The 18,046-nt window shown below is 42.5% G+C and overlaps 1 protein-coding gene across 1 annotated transcript in view; it reads left to right on the top strand.

Annotated features, from left to right (window-relative positions):
* Positions 1 to 1,420: 1,420 nt before the first annotated feature.
* The window catches only part of DPH6 (diphthamine biosynthesis 6), a 243,222-nt gene continuing 226,596 nt past the window's right edge, over positions 1,421 to 18,046 (top strand). The window contains exons 1-3 of the mRNA XM_035110376.2: positions 1,421 to 1,595; positions 5,047 to 5,141; positions 7,407 to 7,600. Coding sequence (XP_034966267.1) covers positions 1,573 to 1,595; positions 5,047 to 5,141; positions 7,407 to 7,600 — 312 coding nt within the window. The 5' untranslated portion in view covers positions 1,421 to 1,572. The remainder of the gene's footprint in view (positions 1,596 to 5,046; positions 5,142 to 7,406; positions 7,601 to 18,046) is intronic.

Below are 18,046 nucleotides of genomic sequence, written 5' to 3'. Positions count from 1 at the left end.
CAGCCAATAATGCGAGATGAGCGCACAACCCCAGAGTCGGTCACGACTGGACCTAATGGTCAGGGGTCCCTTTACCCTTTACCATTAAAGTACTAGCCTCCATTGTACCTACTTTCTCCAAAGGAACACAGACCCTGGGTGAGTGCTTGGAATTCCCCTGGACTCTTGCTATTGCTTGGCAGAGTGGGGCCTGTGTGTGTGTTTTTGGCCCCTGTGTGTGTTTTTGGCATCCACAAATGTTATTGAAAAGCATAGAAATTACCCCATAATGTCCTCTTTATGGGGTCATTTCCTTTAAAAAAAAGTCAGCAACTTTGACTGCCCCCCCCCCAAGTTCCTGGCTACGCCCATGGGGCTTGCTCCCAACCTTTCTAACAGTACAGGTGAAACTCGGAAAATTAGACTATTGTTGAAAAGTGCATTTATTTCAGTAATGCAACTTAAAAGGTGAAACCAATATATGAGATTGTTGTTGTTTAGTCGTTTAGTCGTGTCCGACTCTTCGTGACCCCATGGACCATAGCACGCCAGGCATATAAAATATATGATAGATGCATGATATGCAAAGCAAGATATGTCAAGCCTTTATTTGTTGCAATTGTAATTATTTGTTGTTAGGTGAGTCAATTATAAATTGAATGTAATTAATGAAATGTAATAGTGATGTTTAATTTTGTATTATTGTAACTATTGTTTTATTACTGTGGAATTTCCAAAAGAAAGCATTTGTAAAAATTATAAGAAAAAGAAAAAATAACAAGTTGCATTACTGAAATAAATGCACTTTGCGACGATATTCTAATTTTCCGAGTTTCACCTGTATGTTTAGGTTTGGGGCTATAAACCTATAAACTTGCTCACCTAACGGTTTACTAAAAGAAAAAGGGGAATTTTGGCGTTTAAGCCTGGCTGTAACGTAGAAGTTCCCTTCATTTCATAGCCTCTACACTGACTGGCTCTGGCTGCTCGACGACGGAAATGCACCCGGCACAAGCTCAGAGGCAATCTTTTTATTACTTTCCACGCTCTGTGTCTGAAACCTGGCATTCAAATCCCAGAGCGGAGCGTGCCACAATCTAAGCGCTGCTGTGCGAGAACCAGGAAAGGCGCTTCTAAATCACGCAGCAGCTAGGCAGCAATCGCACACGTGCGCTCAGCCTTGCCCTCACTAGAAACCGCCTCAGTGCCAGCTCATAGCTGTCCGATGCTGTGCCTGAAATTTAGCCTCCGCCCCTACCCCCCTACCCGTCGGCTCATATCACGGCAGTTTCTCTTGCAGTTTGTCTCCTGCGGCCCGACTTCATGCTACCAAAGGGACGGAGGGAATTCCTCATTACGGCGGCGAAACGTGATTGTTTTGTTCAGGCAGCTCGCGGGACAGACCCAGGCGGGCGGGGACTTCCCGGGGAAGGAAGGAAGCATCAGACAGCAGCAGCTGCAGCAGCCGGGGAGCAACGTGGGTTGGAAGAGGCAGTGTGTGTGTTGGTGTGTTTGCGCCTAGTTGGTGGCTTGCACTCTTAACCCCGGGCGCTCTTCGCGTGCACTTAAATCCAGCCCAGGGTGTTGTGCAACATGAAAGTAGTGGCTTTAATCAGGTAAAAAAAGAACGTTGTGTGTGTGTGTGTGTAAGGGCTGCCCTCACAATGGACTAATATTTGCACTGCAAGGTTTCTACATAAGGGAGAAGTGCTGGAGCCGCATATAACGCGGTGGTGGCTGGCGGAGTGAAGTAAGGGGGCAAGCAAAGATCAGCCTCCTATGATCCGTTTTCCCTCCCACCATTTCCTTTCTACCCCCTCCCAGCCCGTCTGACCTCACGCTTCCTGCTTTGCTTTGCTCTCTCCGGAGTCGACTGGCTGATTTTGAACCGTGCAGCATTTGCGGGTCATCTCTGCAGCATATGCTCCCTGGGGTTTTGTTTTTTTTGCTTCCCCTTTCAGCCCTGTGCATAGTGGGGGCAAGGACAACTTTTTCTGTGTGGTTTAATATAGAAGGTGCTGAGCTTTTCTTATAGCCATCTGTTTGATCTTGCACAGTGCCCTAAGAACAATAAGAAGAGCATGCAGGAGCAGGTCATTTGCCCCCCCCCCCCAAAGTCCAGCTTACACTGGCCACCCAGATGTCCACCTCACCCCTTGCTTCTCTGTGGGTAGGGTTAGGAAGTCGTGGGCTAAGTTTATGCTATGTCCTACCCCAGTCATAGGCAACCTTGGCTCTCCAGATGTTTTGGGACTACAACTCCCATGATCCCTAGCTAACAGGGCCAGTGGTCAGGGATCATGGGAGTTGTAGTTCCAAAACATCTGGAGAGCCAAGGTTGCCTATGCCTGTCCTACACCATACCTTTAAGGACATTTGAAACATTCTTTCCCTCAAAAACTCCTGGGCACTGTAGTTTACCACTCACAGAGTTACTACTGTATTCCTAACAACCCTTAAAAAGTTACAGTGTCCAGAATACTTTGAAGGAAATAATGTGTTTTGAATGTGTTTTAAGGGTATAGTGTGAACACAGCATGGCAACATTTACAAAGGGAAAGCGATGGAGCTGGCCTTGGAAACACCTGTTTTTGCAGGGATTTGTTCTCAAACTTGAAGAGGCTGAGCTATTTCTAAATGTATTGGGTGTTTTGTGCCTTCCTGAATCTTGTAAACCTCAGGGAATGTGCTTGCTCAGCTCACAAGTTCATAGTGCTTAGCCCTCCGGCCAAGTTACCACAGACCTGGGGAGCACTTAGCACAAACACACACACACATGTATATTTTCTCCCCGACTCATGTCCACCATACTGTCTGTACACCTTAATCACCAGCTTGAGGTAAATGGGCCTGCGGGTGGCCGCCATTTCATTCATCTATTAGTGAAGGTGGCTATCAACACTTTGCAGAATTTTGCACTTGGGCTGATTAGTGGTTTATCATCAATAATAAGTGCACAAAAGTTCCTGCTCTAGCTGCTGTCCTGCAGTCTCATAGGATGCATATATGTCTGCTTCCTTTAGTTTGAGAAGTAAGCTAAAATGTTGGAAGTTTTGCATGCATGTGTAAACACATTAAAAGGCCAAGGGGAGCAGTTGCCCATTGTCAGCTTACTCAGGCATTTGAAGGCCAGGAGTCCAAGGAGGGCCTTGTTACATGCTTTGATTTGCTTGAAGGGGTTTCATGCACAAACCACCTGTGTTTCACATTAGTTAGTAATTTTCTTCTGCAACTTGACTCCTCCCTCTTGCGGAATTTCTCTGTGGGTACATTGATGCCTGGTTTCATACAAATGAACAAACCCTTGAAATGGGACGTAAAGACAGATCGTCACCTTCAGTAAATCGTGGTGATTTGGGGCTTTTGTGGGAAAGTGGGTCTGTGTTCTGTATTTATTGATAAAGTGGGTTGCTTGTGTGTGAGAAGGTTTCCGGCAGGAAAATATTGGGATGTCAAAAATGAACCCTGCTGCTTCCAATCGAAAGTCATTTCTGGCTGTGGGTGGGACAGGCACATATACCAGAGTAGCATGCTGGTAATGCTCTGACCGGGGACTGGGTAGTAATGGTTAATATGGTTGACTGAAGGAAGCCATCTTAGCAGCAACATGTAGCCCAGCTCAGGTACCCAGGGAGATGGTAGAAGAACACAATCTGTGACTTTTAAAAATATATACATTATTTCTACAGTATATGCACTTAGACCAGGGGCAGTCAACCTTTTTATACCTACCGCCCACTAATGCATGATGGTAAAATTTCCTTACCTCCCACCAGTGCTAGATGGAAGGATTCAGCTTGTGCCGTAGAACCCCCTACCGCCCACCTAGAATCCTGAAACGCCCACTAGTGGGCGGTAGGGACCCGGTTGACAACCCCTGACTTAGACAGTAAATCTACAATTCTGTGAACTGCTGTTTGTGTTAATAACCTGCTCTTGAATTCAGTGGGACCAATCCTATACTTACTTGTTTAGGTGTAAATCCATTCAACTCAATGGGACATACTTCTGAATAGACATGTACAGGACTGTGCTTTAAGTATATTTGTACAGTTTCTTGTTTGGGGGTTTGCACTTTAGATGTGCTTACTTTTCTTTAAAGAGCACAGTCATATTAATGCTCTGAGAAGTAATAGCAAATGGAGCATCCTTTTTTAAAGCCAGGGAAATTACCTGTAAAGAATCAAGCATTTGTGCATCACAAGTACTTTGGCGTTTAGTAGCTTTCATTCCATCTAATGTCCTTAGCAGCTAAATTGTCTCTGATGGCAGTCTTGCACCCACACAACGTTGCTTTTCATTTGAGATTCACCCTATGTGAAGTCACTGAAAACGGGGGTTTAAGTGCTTTTAAAGCTTGTTGCTTTGCTTGCAGTAAATTATCTTATGCTCATGGTTTGTTTTTAATAACTTCACTCAAGCAGAATGGCACAACGCTGGCTCATTTTTGTATAAAGCTCAAGTCTGCAAAATCTGAGACATTTTATTCTTCATACCAATCTTACTCTTTTTTATGAACATTTTTCACACTAGCAATTACAGACCCAATTGGGCACTGAGTCAGAGAAATATAAAATGCATATTTGTGCACAGAGACAAGCTTGTGACCTGGCTGCAGAGTATATATTTTTTAAAGGATCCATGTAGGTTTAGCCCAGATAATTAGCATTATAAGCCCAAGAGTCCCTATGTTGAAAACACTGGTTGGGATCCAAAGTTCTGTGATGCTTTTCTGTGCAATTGGAACTTTGATCTCCCCATTTATTCTGTGTGGAAATCATTGGGCACAGGTAGCCTTGTGTGAAGTTAAAGAAATGAGGCCTTCCCTCTATGTGTGGAACACTAACTGGATATCAAGTGTGTATTCAGCAAGTGATGGGTTGGGGTACAAATACTTACAATCCAAATTATGTACGTGCTACTTTTAACTTTCTTAAGGATTTCTGAAAAGTAGTAAAAAATAAATCCCCCAGTAGACATTTTCTCATCTGTATATTTTATCAATTTGAAATGACACTTGAAATCATTGCAGAGCTGTTTTTATACAACTGATTCTTTTTATTCCAGTGGTGGGAAAGACAGCTGTTACAATATGATGCATTGTGTTGCTGCTGGACACCAGATTGTTGCCTTAGCCAATCTAAGACCTGCTGAAAACAAAGGTGAGAATTTCACATTTCCTTTATGGTAGGCAACCCTCAAACTCTGCCACCCTACTCACTGTGCTAGAGGACTAGTGTTGAATCTCTACTGGTAGATCTCTGAATGATTTGTGCTAGACCGGCAATGATTTCTGACTCCCAGATGTTTAACAATAGCAGAAAATAATGATTTTGCTGCTGCTGCTGCTGCTGCTGCTGCTGCTGCTAATAATAATAATAATAATTTATTATTTATACCCCGCCCATCTGGCTGGGTTTCCCCAGCCACTCTGGGCAGCTTCCAACCGCATATCAAAAACAGTACAGCATCAAATGTTAAAAACTTCCCTAAACAGGGCCGCGTTCAGTTGTCTTCTAAATGTAAAATAGTTGTTTATTGCCTTGACATCTGCTGGGAGGGCGTTCCACAGGGCGGGTGCCACTACTGAGAAGGCCCTCTTTCTGGTTCCCTGTAACCTCACTTCTCGCAATGAGGGAACCGCCAGAAGGCCCTCGGTGCTGGATCTCAGTGTCCGGGCTGAATGATGGGGGTGGAGACGCTCCTTCAGGTATACAGGACCGAGGCCGTTTAGGGCTTTAAAGGTCAGTACCAACACTTTGAATTGTGCCCGGAAACGTACTGGGAGCCAATGTAGATCTCTCAGGACCGGTGTTATGTGGTCCCGGCGGCCACTCCCAGTCACTAGTCTAGCTGCCGCATTCTGGATTAATGGCAGTTTCCGGGTCACCTTCAAAGGTAGCCCCACGCAGAGCGCATTGAAGTAGTCTAAGCGGGAGATAACCAGAGCATGCACCACTCTGGCGAGACAGTCTGCGGGCAGGTAGGGTCTCAGCCTGCGTACCAGATGGAGCTGGTAGACAGCCGCCCTGGACACAGAATTGACCTGTGCCTCCATGGACAGCTGTGGGTCCAAAATGACTCCCAGGCTACGCACCTGCTTCTTCAGGGGCACAGTTACCCCATTCAGGACCACACCTGCCTGCCTCTTGTCCCCCCAAAACAGTACTTCTGTCTTGTCAGGATTCACCCTCAATGTGTTAGCCGCCATCCATCCTCCAACCGCCTCCAGGCACTCACACAGGACCTTCACTGGTTCTGATTTAAAAGAGAGGTAGAGCTGGGTGTCATCTGCATACTGCTGACCTAAATTATGCTGAAATGAAGAAAGCTTGGCATACCCAGGAGTTGCATTTTGTGTGTGGAAGGACTATGAGCTCTGTTCAGTTCTGATACACAAAATGAATTTCTGGGCTCACAGTTCTCTAATTCTAAAGCCTTCTTCAGGCATTCTTCAAAGTTATAATGCACAAAAAAGGGAGTGGGGATGAGTGCCTAGCTCTGTCCCTTGTTGCCATTCTGGGTTGTCTTCCATGAATTGGAAGCTGGGAGTATCTCTTGACTTCTTTTAAGACAGGTTAGCTGTAGTCTTATTTTATTCTATTACTGGATAATGTGTTATTTTATGGAGTTGTCATTTGCAGCTTTTTAGGGCTTTGGCTTTTTAAAGAATTGCATGGATTAGACCTAACAACACAAAGTAGAAGCTGATTGCTCTGTGTATGCATATAGACTCGATGTACTTTACTGTACTTTACTATTTATGTCGCAACATTTATCTACCTTTTGAGGGTAATAAAACATCAAAAGTGATTTATAACATCTCGAAGCTGCTATGTGAGAGACACAGATGATTGTTTACAAAGCCAGTTTTGTTTTGTGTTGTTGCTACATGGTTGTTTCTGCCCCTGTGACATTATCACTTTTATTTCCTGTTGGTATAGCGGTGGAAATACGTAAGTAGCAACCCACGAGACATGAAACTGCTGTTCCCATGGTGACTTGGGGGGGCAAAACACTTGTTGGAAAATTGCACAAAGCTGGAGAATAAAGTAATTCCCATCCACGTACAAAAGTGGTCAGGTTGATTCATCCATAACTTCATCTGCACGAAACATTTAAAACATTATTATAACGTTTTAAACAGTCATGGCTTCCCCCCAAATAATTCTGGGGACTGTAGGTTTTTTTTTTAGTGTGATGAGAATTTTAGCCCTATGTGGGAAATAGGGGTCTCCTAACAGCTCTCAGCTGTTCCCAGGATTCTCTGGGGCAAGACTTGACTGATTGAAATGGTATGATACTGTTTTAAATGTATAGTGCAGATGGGTTCTATTTGAAACAAAACTGGAGGGCAGGCTCTTCTTCCTTATTATTTCATATTGTAAATATTAGCTAAGACAGCGTTACTTTTGTCTGTCTTCCAGAAGGGACTGATGAGCTGGACAGCTACATGTATCAAACGGTGGGGCACCATGCTATAGAGTTATATGCAGAAGCCATGGGCTTGCCACTTTATCGTCGCACCATTAAGGGCACCAGTGTGGAAACTGGCAAAGTATATACCAGATGTGAAGGTGATGAGGTTGAAGATCTTTATAAACTTCTCGAACTTGTTAAGGTAGGTTGTGTGAGAATTCCTAAAGCTAAAAATAAAGAAATGTTCAATATAGCTAGGCTGTAGGCCCGAGGCCTGTAGTCACCACTCCTGTATTCCAGTACTGTATATTTTTTTGCTCTACATGCCGTTTCCTATAGAGAATAAACTTAGATGAAATGGGTCTTAATTTATAGCTTATTCTGCACTTTATTGTTGCTTCCTGACTTCAGGCTAAAGACCCCATTATAGTAGTAAAACTGATTTATGCTAAGAAGTACAAAAGAGAAACATAAGAAGAATTGTATGCTCCTTGTGATTCAATGTCTTCCAGGTTTTACACTGCTGATATATTATGTTTTGTTGCTTCCAATTTCTAAGGTTTCGTATCTTTTGTTTCTGTGCTCAACTGTAGGGAACACGTCTTCTCCGGGAATAAGCCAATGAATTTTAAAGCAAAATCAAAGAGGAAGGAATTTATTATTTATATTGTGTTCCTTACTCGGAGCCTTACATAGTACTTTTTCAATTGCAGTTTTGTTATTGGTGATATTCTGAATTATTAGTGGCATTTTCACCTAGGTTTTTTTTTTAAGTAGCAAGCATAAATAGAATATATTGGCCTTGTTTGAATGTTATGATAGCCATGGTCTATTGTTACAGGAGTGAGCAACATCAAACCTTGGGCTCATGCGCTCCCTTCTCTGGTGCCATGAAGAGGAGCTAGGAAGCTGTTGCTTCCATTCTAGACTCTACTAGCCGAAATGAAATGCTAATGCAGGGACGAGGAACACGCAACCCAACTCCTACCATCCCCAACCAGCATGGCCAGTGGCAATGGACAATGGGAACTGTAGCCACACAACATCTGGAAAGCCATACATTCCCACACCTTTGTTTTAATGCCCAAACGGTGGTTAGCCTTAGGTTACTATGATTGGTTGGGGCAAGATTGGTCATGTCAGTCTTTATAAAACCGGCTTTTTTCAGTTAACCAGCAAAGCTCCTAGAAAAATGGGGTTTCCTACTAACATAATGGACAGAGCATGTCTCTGAGCAGATTTTTTGGCGTCGTCCACTCTCTGAATGGGGAAGCTATGCTGACATGTGAAACAAAAATAAAATTATTTTCTGTCTTACAGTTTTGTTTTTAGCTCTACCATGATTTGAATTAAGATAGTTACCATAGCTGCCAAGTTTTCCCTTTTCTCGCGAGGAAGCCTATTCAGCATAAGGGAAATTCCCTTTAAAAAAGGGATAACTTGGCAGCTATGATAGTTACACTGTGGTCTGGATGAAAGGGGTTTATTTTAGAAGGTGCTGTTGTGTTATGTTTGTAGGGCTGTGCTGTGAATTTTCTGTGGTGTTGCTGGATCTGAAGGCAGCCCTGTTTAGGGAAGTTTTTAATGACTGGTGTTTTAATGTAATTTTAATCTTTTGTTGGAGTGGCTGGGGAAACCCAGCCAGGTGGGCAGGTAGAAATAATTCCACTGTATTGCACTGGTGATACAGCAGAGGATGAATTCCAAGCAGGATGCTGCTTGTTGTTGCTCTGTAAGAGAAATTCTGCTACTTTGTAGAAAATCTTTATTGGTCAGAATAATAGCAATCCTTGTGTTTCTAAACTTGGATTTCCTTTGCAGGACAATAGCTTGTTTGAGCTCCACTCAGCTAAGAAAAATCAGTGATGGGTCTCAGCAGAATATTTTTAGTATGCCCACAGGTTCAAGGAAATACAGTGTACTATAAGGATTTCTGCTTGCACAATGGGACTTTCCTCTCCCTCCTATGCATGCCCTGTGTCTTCCCTGAATCTTCTCCAAAGGGTTGGGGGAATCCCTAGAAGAACAGACTTTCTAAGGGGAAGTAGGGGGAAGGGGGGGGTTACATTCTGCAGTGCAGGCTGGAATCCTTGCGCTGATGGAATGTTCACTTAGCCCTAGGTTGGATTCCACAGATCCTAGTTGAACTGTAAAATAATTGGTTCCAAGAGGGGCCTGAAAAAGAAATTTGAATTACTTCTTAGTGTGAAAGGGAAAAGCTTGCAGTGGTTCTGAGGAAGTGTCTTTCAAACTGCTTTTGGTAGGCCTGGACTTTATTAGCGTTCTTCAGTAAGGAGATCAGTGGGGAATAAACTTAGGAAGATGGCTTGGCCATCAGTACCAGTCTTCCTCTGCAATGTGCTGGTGTAGGACAGGGTTGTATGTATCCTTGGGTGAACTTTCAGGTTGCTTGGGAGCAAAGGTGAAGTCTAGTAGGCCTGTACAATGTTCCATCTGAATCGACAGAAGTTTCATGGCAGAAGGTCAATGGGGAAAGGGTTCATTGAATAAGCAAGTTTTAAAAATTATTGTCCTTAGGGTAGGACATAAATTTCAAACCCTTCTCCAGGAGGATCAAGTTCTGTCTGACCAGTAACTCAGAAATCTTTGCAGTAATCCAATAGACTAGTGGTCCCCAAACATTTTCACTCCATGGACCACTTGAAAATTACTGAGGATCGTGGAGGACCACCTAACAAAAATTTTCTGCCCATTGTAGCAGTTGTACTGTGCAGTGCTAGATGCAATTTTTGTTGACCACCCTCATTACACTTTCCATCATGCTTACCATTTTTAAGTTCAAAATAGAATAGTTGCTTTGGAAGACGATGCCCTGTTTCTCCGAAAATAAGACGTAGCCATAAAATAAGCCGTAGCAGGATTTTTAAGTATTCAAGGAATATAAGTCATACCCCGAAAATAAGACATAGTGATAGGCACAGCAGCAATGCCAGCCGCGGCAGGAGAAGGAGGAGGAAAAAAATAAGACATCCCCTGTAAATAAGCCATAGTGTTGTTGTTTTTAAGGGAAAATAAATATAAGATGGTGTCTTATTTTCGGAGAAACACAGTAATTAATCAGTCATCTGAACAACATGACCAGTCCAACGAAGTTGTTGTTAAAGAATCATTGCTTCAACACTGGTGATCTTTGCTTTTTCCAGTACACTGGCATTAGTTCGTCTATCTTCCCAAGTGTTGCGTACAATTTTTTGGAGACACGGTTGATTGAATCTTTCAAGGAGTTGGAGGTGGTGTTTATAAGTGGTCCATGTTTTACACACGTATAGTAATCATAGCTGCCAAGTCTCCCGTATTCCCCGGGAAACCCCCGTTTTTCCAGCTGTTCCCAGCCGAAAAACGATTTTTTTTGTTTTTCCCCGGTTTATTCTGGTGTGGCGGCCATTTGGAACTGGGCGGAGCATGCTCAGAAGTGACTTTTGATGCTGCTCTGCCCAGTTCCAAAATGGCTGCAGCGCGACTTCTGGTGCGGCGGCCATTTTGGAACAGGGCAGAGCAGCATCAAAAGTCGCTTCTGAGCATGCTCCGCCCAGTTCCAAAATGGCGGCAGCGCTACTTCCGGTCTGCTACTTCCGGTCCAGTCCCTTATTTTTCAGGCAGAAACTTGGCAGGTATGATAGTAATGTTGATAGTACATTGGCTTTGCAGACAAGCATTTTGGTTTACCTGCAAATGTCCTGGTCCTCGAACACTCTGTACAGTGGTACCTCCACTTACGAATAACTCTACTTACGAATGTTTCTACTTACGAATGGAGCTCCGGCCGCCATCTTGGATGCGGTTTAGATAGGATTTTTTTCTACTTACGAATTTTTGGATAGGGTTGCTTCGGCTTACAATATTTTTCTCCCAATGCATTCTTATGGGATTCGACTTACATTTTTTTCGACTTCCGAATGTGCGTTCGGAACGCATTAAATTCGTAAGTAGAGGTACCACTGTACTTCAATCGGGAGAAAGCTGCACTAACAGAGCCCAGGTGATGCTGGATTTTGGCATCAATGTTGGCTCTTGTGGAAAGATAACTGCCCAGGTAGGAGAAGTGATTGACACTTTCCAATGTTACACCATTGAGTTGGATTTGTGGCGCTGCAGAAGGGTTGTTTTGTGCTTGTTGGTACAGCACTTTGGTTGTTGTTTTTTTGATGTTGAACAATAGGCCAGGCTTTTCATAAACTTCTACAAAGATATTTAGTATTTAGTGTGCACACACTATGTTGTCATCAACATACTGAAGCTCTATGATGGAAGTTACAGAAAAACCTTAGTAAAGTAAGGGAAGGTTCTCTGCTTTGTATTTAATGCTGAGCCAAGTTTCTTTGAAAGAGAAGGTTAAAACAGGAAAGGGATGAGGAAGCACATGAGTCTAACACATCTGTTGCTCTTGTGGATGCCTCTGTATGTAGCGCTAAACTGTTAGAGCTGTGCTCAAGCACAGCTAATATTTCAATCCCTGACCAGTTTGGCTCTTGTTGGCAAGATTCTGCTTCTACTAGTGGAAAACTTTTATAACTGTTTTTTGTTTACTCTGCTTGTTTTTTGTTGAGGTATCTGTCTCTCTGCACTGCTAGTGTAGCACCACAATTGTGGTAATACACAGCAGCCATAGTTCTTGGTATATTCATTTTAACTTCCTCAATGCACAGCACATTGAGGATCAAGTTGTAAGAAGTGTAAAAGAGAACATGTTATTGATAGATTTAATTAAATGATTAGTGACAGGACAAAGTTTCTTTTTCATTTTTCTCCAGACAGCATGGACTGAATACTTTGCTATTATCTTGAGAATAACAGTCAGTTATGACATAAATTAATGCTAATGTTATATCTTGACAACTCCTGCTTTGGAAGTTTGTGCAAGATATTTATAACTATGGTAGAAAGAGTTATCAAGTTGTCTTGGACTAAATAAGTGAGGTGTTTTTTTTTTTTTTGCTCTGAACAGATATTAATTTCACTTCAAGAAAATTTAAAGATATAAATATATGGAATCAATTGCATTAATGATAGACATTCTATAACTGTGCTTTTACAGCTGAATTCATTTAAAACAGTTCTAAAATTGTACTTGAAATCTTGCATATGCCAATAAATAATTGGGTAATTTATAGGAAAGAAGAATGTAGGAGTTATCCATGTTAGGTTTTTTATTCACATGGGAAAAGGATGAAGGCCCTGATCCAGTTCTTGCTGCGGATAACTAGTTGCATGTATTAATTGGCGACAGGGGATGACGATATTGCACCCCAGTGTACCTCAAAAGATTCCTGTGTGTTAATCTCCCATTTCTGGTTTGGGGTATGGGTATTTTTTGTTAACTGTAATATATTTTTGAGTGTTTGTTACAGAAGGGCAATGTAATATACTGGAATCAAATTAAATATTTTGAAGGCATACGCAAGGACACACTGAATGTTGTTTAACCTCCCTGAGATAAAATCCCTCTTTCATTTTGGTGATTGTAAATCTATATTCTGTTCATTTTGTTGAAATAGTAATAATTATTAAAGAATTATTAAAAGAAAAGAAGGATGTAAAGCAGGGGTCCCCAGACTTACCGGGCTTCGGGCTGGTGCCCGCCGCGCCGACCGCGCGGCGGGCCGGAGGGTAGGGGAGTGCGCGCGCAGCGGGCCGGAGGGCGGGGGAGTGCGCGCCCATGCACATGCGCACACGCACACGGTTGAAAAAAATCGCCGAAAATCGCTTGTGCGCATGCGTATGGGCCTCCCCCGACCCGGAAGTGCATCGGAAATGACCTCTTCTGGGTCGGGAGAGGCCCATGCGCACAAAGGATTTTCGGCGATTTTTTTGCCGATTTTGAAGATCGCCGCCGCGCCGCACGCCGTAAGAGTGGGCGGCAGCAGCGGGCGGCGGGGGTCGTCGCGGGCCGGATTGGGAGGCCAATTGGGCCGCATCCGGCCCGGGGGCCGTAGTTTGGGGATCCTGATGTAAAGTTTTTAGAAGCAGCATTATTTTGACATCCCTTTGAAAACAAGATCAGTTACTGAAGTAGGGCTCTTTTGGACATCATCATTATGGGTTGCTAAACCATGGCCTAGCTGGAAAGGAACGAAAGTGTACTGGCTGTAGTTAGCTTAAACTATAGTCTCCTGTTATGGAATTGCTCAGGGTTTGAAACACCGGACTAATGCTTTTTGCAGGAGCCAAACATTCTATATTATATTATAAAAGATGGTTTATTTCCATGAAATAATGCTTTGATATAATGCAGACTAGTTCTTTTTTGAGCTGTACACCACTTACTGAACTGTATATAGTAATAGGAGCTAGTGAAGAGAATATGTTTTAATGACTATACTTCTGAATAAGACATCTTACAATTTGAATATTTTGTGTACTGGAAAATAACCTTCCAAAGTATTGTTACCTATTTAAATAATTTCTAAAATGTCTTCCAGTAAAACTGCCAGGTTAGCATACAGTCCGAATTGGGGCAGTCAGTGTAGAGCCCTCCATATGTTGGATTATAGTCTCTGACCATTTGCCATGCTGGCTGGGGCCGATGGGAGCTGGGAGTCCAGCAACATCTGGAGAGCATCATGTTGGCTGTCCTTGGGGTAAATCAACAGTTACAGTAGAAGCTCTAAAAGGGCAACCAGTAAAAACCAGTAAATCCACCCAAACACCATTGAAACCTGCTATAAAACATGCAGGGGAATTTTTTTTAATGTCTTTGCCCTTTCCTGAAAAGATACAGGCAAGAACATTTGACAGCCAGTAGATTCTCTAGGGAGGGCACCATGATTGAAAAGGTCCACTGGCTGCCAATTAGTTTCTAGGCCTAATTCAAAATGCTGGTTTTGACTTATAAAGCCTTAAACTTCCCCCAGAGTGGCTGGGGGAACCCGGCCAGATGGGCGGGGTATAAATAATAAATTATTATTATTATTATTATTAAACAGCCAAGACCACAATACCACAAGGACTGCCTTGTTCTCATTTTGCATTGTGATATGTGGTATACAAATTTTACACACAAACACACACACATATTGGCATCACATATAGGATGGCCTTCTGGACGTTGTTGGACCCCAAATCCTATCAGCTTCTGTCTGTGGCAAAAGCTTATGCAAGTTTAAAAGAATATGCATTTCTGTGATTTCTGTGTTTTCAATGTTTTTCTGCCCCTCTTGCAAATATGCATCATTATAATTGTCAGTAGTGTATTAATAGGTAGGCAATTTGCTTCCGGGTGCTGCTGTGTAAGATAGGTTCATTGTTAGAGTTACCAAGATCTCCATTATGATCTGTTGGTATTTCTGGTTCTCTTCAGGCATCCCGTACAAGTGATGGAGAATAGAGGGAACAAGTGTGTTAGCTCTGTCACCTGCCTCTGTTTCCTTTTCCATCACTTTCCAACCCAGAGTTCTAAAATATGCTAGTCACCTGCAAACAAGTGGCACCAAGTGTTTACTTTCCCCTACATGGAACACCTGAAGAGTTGTTTTTCTTCTTATCTGACTGATGAATAATGACACGGTCACATAATTTTGATCTGCTTCTTAAATTAAGCAAGAATGGGGGACTTCCATTTTGCACCAGCCCGGATAGTGAATCTTTTAAAGCAGTGCCTTCTGTCATTCACCCCAAGGGCTTAAAACAGGTCCAGGCTTCTAAATTCTTATCTAAGTTCAGCTTGTGCTGTGAACTATAGGGAGTCATACATGTCGGATTCCCAAATGGCTGGCTGGGGGCGGAGGAAAATGAAGTTTCATATTTATAGACCTTTCTGCCAATATGGTACCTTACAGATATTGCTGGATCCCATCATCCATGATCACTGGCAATGCTGGATGGGGCTGGGCTGGTGAGATGTGTAGTCCCAACAACATCTGGACGACAGCATTTTGGCTATTTTGGTTATTTCAGCTCTAATGAGTCTGTATGTAGGAGAAAACCCTGCAATTTATTATTTTGTTCCATTCACTGTATGTCTTCTGCAAATACTCTGCACAAATACCCCCTGCCTTTTTGCCTGTTTATACGTTATCTGTCAAAGAAACCAGGACATACCAACACGTGCATTAGGTATTAAACTTTTAATGTGTTTTCTCAACCTATAAAACCGTTTATACAACTCACGACTTGTCATATAGGTATGGAAAAAATACACCTGGTGTTGCCAATAGAACACTTTCTCCTTTCAGCTGTCATTACTCTAATAGACGTCTACCACGGTAATACTGAATAATGAGTTTTAAATTTTTGAAAGATTTATTTGAATCCCTTTATAGGTTTTTTTTTAACTTCTAACTTTTTCCATACTTGCAGCATTCTTTTGAGTTCAGTGAGAGTGCCATGTATGGAGACATTGCAGGGCTAATACCTTAAAGTGAACAGAGAATACTCTTTTTGAGGCATTGCTAAGAGGGCCTTAAATGCTAGTCAGGACTTTGCTAAAAGTGCTGGCGTTGCAGAGCTGGATGAAAAGGGGGGGTGGGGACAAGCCCAGCTATGAAGATGCACCACCTTCGACTGTGCACTGTCCATGGGGATACCTGGTGGCAGGAGGGATCTCAGGGGGGGTGGGTTGGAAGAAGGAGGAAAATATGTTATTTTATGTTTATGTGTCTAATTTTCTTTTTGTTCTGTTTATATGCAAAACCAATAAAAATTATTTAAAAAAAGAAAAAGAAAAGCTGGACTTTGGAGTACAAAGCTCTCAGGCTCGTGGGAGGAACATTTGGAAAGCTGAATGTGACTTTTCCTGTGTTACATTTTACTTGTAATTGGTAAAGGTAAAGGGACCCCTGACCATTAGGTCCAGTCGTGACCGACTCTGGGGTTGCGCGCTCATCTCACATTATTGGCCAAGGGAGCCGGCGTATAGCTTTCCAGGTCATGTGGCCAGCATGACAAAGCCACTTCTGGCGAACCAGAGCAGCACACGGAAACACCGTTTACCTTCCCGCTGTAGCGGTTCCTATTTATCTACTTGCATTTTGACGTGCTTTCGAACTGCTAGGTTGGCAGGAGCTGGGACCAAGCAACAGGAGCTCACCCCGTCACAGGGATTCGAACCGCCGACCTTCTGATCAGCAAGCCCTAGGCTCAGTGGTTTAACCACAGCGCCACCTGGGTAATTAGTATCTATCCCTAATAACTTAGATCTTTGGGGGAGTCTATGTTTGTGGTCCCCCATGGTTCAGAAGCATGCCTGAACAAATCCTCTGGAATACCCTTCCTTGCTCAAATTCAGGTGCTTGACAAAGATTTTCCTATTTCAGTAGGCATTTTAAGCTGGTTTCTCTCTCTCTCTCTCTGAGGAATTTAAATTTTTCTTACTCTCTGTATAGTTAATTTTTTTATGCACACTGCTTAGAAATTCTGAATAGTAAGTTGTGTACAAATACCTGGAATGAATAAATTGTTTTGATTTTTTTTTATGAATTCATTGTTAGCCACTTTGAGTAGAAAAGTGGGATGTAATTATTTTTATAAAAACTTCCTTCAGCCATTTGAGAATTATTGTCTCCTTTTTTCCCCTTTCATGAATATCGGATGATCATATGACTGTTCATATAAAACACGTTAAGGAGGAAATATTCATATTTAAATACTAGGACATCTTCCCAGTTGGTCATGATTTCATCCATATGTTGCAAAGGAATACACATTTTGCGCACATTTTGCAGGAAAATGTGAAACCCGAAGAAGGGGGAAAGGGAAAAGTCCTTGTTGCTGAATTTGACGTAGGCGCATGCATACCAAGGGCTAAAAAATAAGTAAAAATCCAGTATGGTTTACATATGGATTAGGATTAATGACAGTTTTGGGCTTTTTTTTTTAAAGAAGCTTTGGTTTTGATGGAGTTGTAGTAAATCATATACAGTGGTACCTCGCTAGACGAATGCCTCACAAGACGAATTTTTCGCAAGACGAATGCGTTTTTGGATTTCAATGGAGACTCGCAAGACAAAGTTTCCTATGGCGCGCTTTGCAAGACGATTTTTTTTCATCCCATAGGGTGCCTCGCAAGACGATTTAAAAAAAAATTCAATGCGTTCCTATGGGAGCCGCTTCGCAAAATGAATTTTTCGCTATACGAAGCAACTCACGGGACGAATTAAATTTGTCTTGCGAGGCATCGCTGTACTGTGTCTCCACATTCAAGATTGGGGTACACGGTAAGGGCATTCTGTAAATGCCTTTTAAAATTGTTCTATGTAGCAGTTATTATCCCATGGTAAGCTGTTTTGCTGATTTTTCTAGAGTCGATTTGGGGATGACTCTCCCACAATCTTAGGTAGGGTCCCACCCTGATAGTGGTGGGTCCTGATGATTGCAAGGGGGGGAGGAGAGCGATGGGAAGATAAGTTGCGCTATCATGTCTTCCACTCATGCGCTGCTGAATACAGCCCATTATATGGTTAAAAATAACAACCAGCCCGATAATTTGTAAGTCAGACCTTGCTGTAATTTATAGACCAAAACTGATTTGTGATTATGAATACACATAACCTTCTCTCTCTTTTTTTCTAAATACTGCACCCATGATTTTTGTTTCGTTTGCTTTTGCAGAGAAACCTGACCTTTTAAATGCGAGTGGCTCAATCCTAATTGACAGCACCGTGTATACAATTTTGCCAGTTCAACTTTTTGT

Source organism: Zootoca vivipara, chromosome 1 (assembly GCF_963506605.1).
Source record: "Zootoca vivipara chromosome 1, rZooViv1.1, whole genome shotgun sequence".
NCBI lineage: Eukaryota > Metazoa > Chordata > Lepidosauria > Squamata > Lacertidae > Zootoca > Zootoca vivipara.
Note: the sequence above shows the minus strand (reverse complement) of the source record. Positions and strands in the feature narration are given on the sequence as shown.